General features: G+C 35.0%; 1 protein-coding gene across 1 annotated transcript; it reads left to right on the top strand.

The window, feature by feature from the left end:
• Window positions 1–1,254: 1,254 nt before the first annotated feature.
• On the top strand, window positions 1,255–4,331 carry LOC148194891 (uncharacterized). The gene is made up of 3 exons (XM_088094373.1): window positions 1,255–2,240; window positions 3,883–4,039; window positions 4,317–4,331. Exons 1-3 carry the CDS (start codon window positions 1,255–1,257, stop codon window positions 4,329–4,331), a joined length of 1,158 nt encoding a protein of 385 aa, XP_087950499.1.
• Window positions 4,332–5,491: the final 1,160 nt, after the last annotated feature.

Genomic DNA, 5,491 nt, shown 5'->3' with positions numbered 1-5,491 from the left:
AAGTTTAACATTTTTTTAAATTTTTTTAATTTTGATATTGTTATATTAGGCTGTGGTACATAATTATTGATCATAAATAAATCTATTCAGGTGAGTATTATTCAAATTTGTTTCTGTTTTTTAAAGTTCAACGTTTTTATTATATTATTCTAATTGTTTTTAATTGATATGAACATGAAATGAATATGGTCGTGTTCTCATAATGATCTTAATACTTTATTTCATCCAGTTTTTAAATTATGTATAATTTATTAAACAACCTCTCTCTCTCTCTCTCTCTCCCCCTCTCTCTCTCTCTCTCTCTCTCTCTATATATATATATATATATATATATATATATATATATATATATATATATATATATATATATATATATATATAATCTTAGTTTTTAGTTTTTTTACACATTTTTTTCTTTCTTTTCTAATTATTTTACCTTTTAATATTCAAATTGTAATTTTCTTATCATAACCTTATGGTTATATTCAAATTGTGCATTATTAAGTCAATTAAATAGTTTTATGTCTAACATTTAATTATTTATACTTTTTTAAATATTTTTTATTTATTATCACATGACTGTCAATTTTAAATGTTCAAACGCAAAAATCTTTCATTTAGTAAATAATATAAAAAAAATATCTTTATTTTTTCTATATGTTCCTTACTTCATTTTTGTTATTATTTATTAATAAAATATTGCAAAGACATGTGTCATCACTTGCGGAGGAAGTTGAGATTGACCCGCAAGTCTTTGTCTTTAGAGATATTTTCTTATATGCTCACAGCCAACGTCACTTTTGGTGTGCAACGTTCATGTTTGTTTCCAACATTGCTTTTCTCTCTCCACAACCACCGATTTTGTGCTTTAATTTTAAGGTTTTGTGCCACACTTTTTACGTGAAGTACTCCTCAAGCTAAGGAGGGTTAGTTCCATCATAGGCTCTATAAATAGAGCTTTTCTTTCATTCAGAAGATATAATCAGAATCATTTTTCTTTCTTTCTCTTTTCTCCTAGTTTCATTCTCTCTCTCTTTTCCTAAAAATATTCTGGGTTTATTTATTCTCTTTTTAAGAGATCCTTGCTAGTTCTCAGATCCTCAGAAATTCTGAGAAGTTCCTATTGTATCCTGGGGGCTTGCGTAATACACCGCGGATAAGTCCTTAAGGACAGTGATCTACACGCCTTAGGAAGTATATTGTTCGTGATCTTTATTCTACTTTTGTCAGCTTTTACAACAATCTTAAGGACTTATGGCTGACAACAACAACAACTCAATCCCGGAGAATCAGAATATTGTTTCCGGAACTCAGACGGTCTTCGCGAAACCTTTCCCGGATGTATCAAAAATTGAAGTCTTCTCTGGTCAGAATTTTCGGCGCTGGCAAGAACGCGTGTCAACCCTCTTAGACATGTACGGAGTCGCTTTTGCTCTTTCATCTTCAAAACCCGACTCCAGTCTCCCTCCAAATTCAAAACAAGTTGAAGATTGGGTTCATGCAAACAAGGTATGCCGTCATACTTTACTTAGTGCACTCTCTAACGATTTGTTCGATGTATATTGTTCCTATAAGGAAGCGAAAGAAATTTGGGATTCATTGATTCTCAAATACATTGCTGAAGATATAGTTAGGCAAAGATTCATCATTGGGAATTACTATCGCTGGGAAATGGTTGAAGATAAGGACATAAAGTCGCAAATTAATGAGTACCACAAGCTACTCGAAGATATCAAAGCGAAGAACGTTCTTCTTCCAGATGAGTTTGTTTCAGAGCTTCTGATAGAGAAACTGCTGCCTTCCTGGACTGATTACAAGCAACTACTAAAACACAGGCACAAGCAAATGTCACTTTCAGAGCTGATCACTCACATAATTATTGAAGATACCAACAAGAAAGAATGTGCTGTTGTGAGGGCCAAAGCATTGTCTGCAAAAGCAAACATGGTAGAAGACAAACCTGCTCCAAAAAGGTACGAACACAAACCCGATCACAATAAGAAAAATAATTTTCGAAAATTTCGCCCCAACACATCTAACCCCACCTTTAAGAAGAAAGGAAATTGCTTCGTATGTGGGAAGCCGGGCCATCATGCACCACAGTGCAGGCGCAGAGTAAGAAACGACAATCCTCCTAAGGCTAATATAGTTGAAGGAGATGACATTATTGCTGCGGTCGTTTCTCAAGTAAATCTGATGACAAATGTGAGCAAGTGGGTGGTAGACTCCGGTGCTACCAGGCATATCTGTGCAAATAGAAGTGCCTTTACCTCTTACACTAGTGTAGGGGATGGAGAAGAACACGTCTACCTCGGTGATTCCAGGACCACTCCTGTTCTGGGAAAAGGGAAAGTTCTTCTCAAACTCACATCTGGAAAGACTCTGGCCTTGAGTGATGTGCTACATGTGCCATCAATCAGAGTTAATTTAATCTCTGTAGCACTATTGGGAAAAGTGGGGGTTAAAGTGTCATTCGAGTCTGACAGGATTGTAATGACAAAAAATAATGTTTTTGTGGGGAAGGGATATTGTGATCAAGGTCTCTTTGTACTTAACATTTATGAAAATATTAATGAATCATCTTCTTCTACTTATATTATTGACTCATATGATATATGGCATGGTAGATTAGGACATCTAAATTCTTCCTATGTTATGAAATTAAAACAACTAGGATTAATTAATATGCATGATAAACAGAGTAGTAAATGTGATATATGTGTAGAATCTAAAATAACTAAGAAAACATGTTTTGCTGTAGAACGCCAAACTGAATTGTTAGGGTTAATTCATACTGATCTAGCTGATTTGAAACAAACAATGTCTAGAGGAGGTAAAAATTATTGTGACCTTTATAGATGATTATTCTAGATACACCAAAGTATACTTAATCAAACATAAAGATGAAGCCTTTGATGTCTTTCTTACCTATAAAGCAGAAGTAGAAAATCAATTAAATAAGAAAATTAAGAGGATTAGATCAGATAGAGGTGGTGAGTATGTGTTATTTAATGACTATTGTGTTAAAGAAGGTATCATCCATGAAGTAACCCCACCATATTCACCTGAGTCTAATGGAGTAGCTGAGAGAAAAAATAGAACTCTTAAGGAGATGATGAATGCCATGCTTATTAGTTCTAGTGCACCTGATAACCTTTGGGGAGAAGTCTTGCTTACTGCGTGTTTTTACAAAAATAGAATACCTCATAAGAAAATTGGTAAAACTCCGTATGAGCTGTGGAGAGGTTATCAACCTAACCTTAAATATTTAAGAGTGTGGGGGTGCCTAGCTAAGGTGATGTTACCCGATCCTAAGAAAAGGAAAATAGGCTCTAAAACCTTTGATTGTATGTTCTTAGGCTATGCTGAACATAGTGCTGCCTATAGGTTTCTAGTTCTTAAAAGTGATACACTTGAAAGAAATTCTATAATGGAGACGAAAAATGCTGAGTTTTTTGAACATGTTTTTTCTTTAAAGGTTAGTGAGACGTCTCAACGTATAGAAAATAATAATAATAGTGATGTCATGTGTGAGAAATTAAGAAGAAGTAAAAGACAGAGGAAGGAAACTTCATTTGGTAATGATTTCTATACCTATCTAGTTGATAATGATCCAAGTAACTTTGTAGAAGCCATTAGTGCTCCTGATGCAAAACAGTGGGATAAAGCCATTAAGACTGAAATTGAATCAATTCAGAAAAATAATACTTGGACCTTAGTAGATTTGCCTAAAGGAGCAAAACCCATTGGTTGTAAGTGGATCTTTAAGAAAAAGTATCATCCTGATGGATCTATAGAGAAGTATAAGGCAAGATTAGTAGCAAAAGGTTTTACTCAAAAACCCAACATAGATTACTTTGATACTTTTGCCCCTATGACTAGGATTTCCTCTATTCGAGTTCTGTTAGCCTTAGCAGCAATCCATAAGCTAGTGATACACCAGATGGATGTTAAAACTGCCTTTCTAAATGGTGATTTAGAAGAGGAAATTTATATGACTCAACCTGAAGGGTGTGTTGTACCTGGTCAAGAGAATAAGGTATGTAAACTTTTAAAATCTTTGTATGGATTGAAACAAGCACCAAAATAGTGACATGAAAAACTAGATAATGTATTGCTATGTGATGGTTTTTCACCTAATGATGCTGATAAATGTGTGTACTCTAAATTTGAAAATGGTGATTGTGTCATTATATGTTTGTATGTGGATGACATGTTAATATTTGGTACATGCAATGAGATTGTTACTAGAACTAAACTGTTTCTAGGATCGAACTTTGAAATGAAAGACATGGGTGAAGCCAACGTAATTTCAGGTGTTAGAATCATAAGGAAGGGAGATAGTATATTACTATCCCAAGAATAATACATTGAGAAACTTCTTAAGAAGTTTGGGTATTATGATTTCAAACCCGTGAGTACCCCTTATGATGCTAACTCTAAATTAATGAAAAATAGAGGAGAATCATTATCTCAGCCTCAGTATGCCCAGATAATTGGGAGCTTACTGCACTTGATGAGCTTTTCTAGACCCGATATTGCTTATATAGTAGGTAGACTAAGTAGGTACACTCAATGTCCAAATCAAGAACATTGGGATGCACTTTCCAGGCTTATGAGATACTTAAGAGGTTCAATGGATTATGCCATTGAATATAGTGGATTTCCCGCTGTACTAGAAGGGTATAGTGATGCTAACTGGATCTCTGATTCAGATGAGACAAAATCCACTAGTGGTTATGTATTCACACTTGGGGGTGGTGCGATTACATGGAGATCTTCCAGACAAACTATTATTGCAAGATCAACAATGGAATATGAGTTTGTCGCTCTTGAGATGACTGGATGTGAGGCTGAGTGGTTGAAAAACTTCTTAGCAAACATTCCACTAGGAATGAAACCAACCCCATCGGTGTCAATACACTGTGATTGCCAATCGACAATAGCTAAAAACAAGAATTACAATGGAAAGAATAGACATATCCAATTGAGACACAATTTGGTGAAGCAGCTGCTAAAGAGTGGAACTATTTCCATTGACTATGTGAAGTCAGAACGGAATCTAGCAGATCCTCTGACAAAACCCTTGGGAAGAAATATGATCTTAGAAACATCGAGGGGAATGGGACTTAAGCCACTAGCAAACAAACAAGTGATGGTAACCCAACCTTTGTGATTGGAGATCCCATGAATAAGGTTCATATGGGTAAAAACAAGTCATTTGTTAGTTCTGATAGCACTAATTTGATTTCAAATCAAATATGTCCCTTCCTATGGTGTGTGTGTGTGTGAAAGTGTTAGAGACTGCATAATTGAGAGGTTAAACTTTGTAATTAAACAAAGTTTTTAATGATCTTCATATCCCTTACGGGTGGTGTATGACTTGCAGCATACACTTGATGAAATCACCTATATGAGTGTCAAGTGGGGCCGCTTGCATGAGATCTTGGCATGATCTCTAGAGCACTCATGAATACCGGGCACGCGCATG

The sequence above is a fragment of the Vigna umbellata genome, chromosome 7 (assembly GCF_029865625.1).
Source record: "Vigna umbellata cultivar VRB3 chromosome 7, Vumbellata_1.0, whole genome shotgun sequence".
Lineage (NCBI taxonomy): Eukaryota > Viridiplantae > Streptophyta > Magnoliopsida > Fabales > Fabaceae > Vigna > Vigna umbellata.
Note: the sequence above shows the minus strand (reverse complement) of the source record. Positions and strands in the feature narration are given on the sequence as shown.

Coding starts and splice junctions, on each gene's coding strand:
- LOC148194891 (XM_088094373.1), top strand. CDS start 1,255: ATGGCTGACAACAACAACAACTCAATCCCGGAGAATCAGAATATTGTT. Junction 2,241..3,882: donor GTAGACTCCGGTGCTACCAG/GCATATCTGTGC, acceptor CCCTATGACTAG/GATTTCCTCTATTCGAGTTC.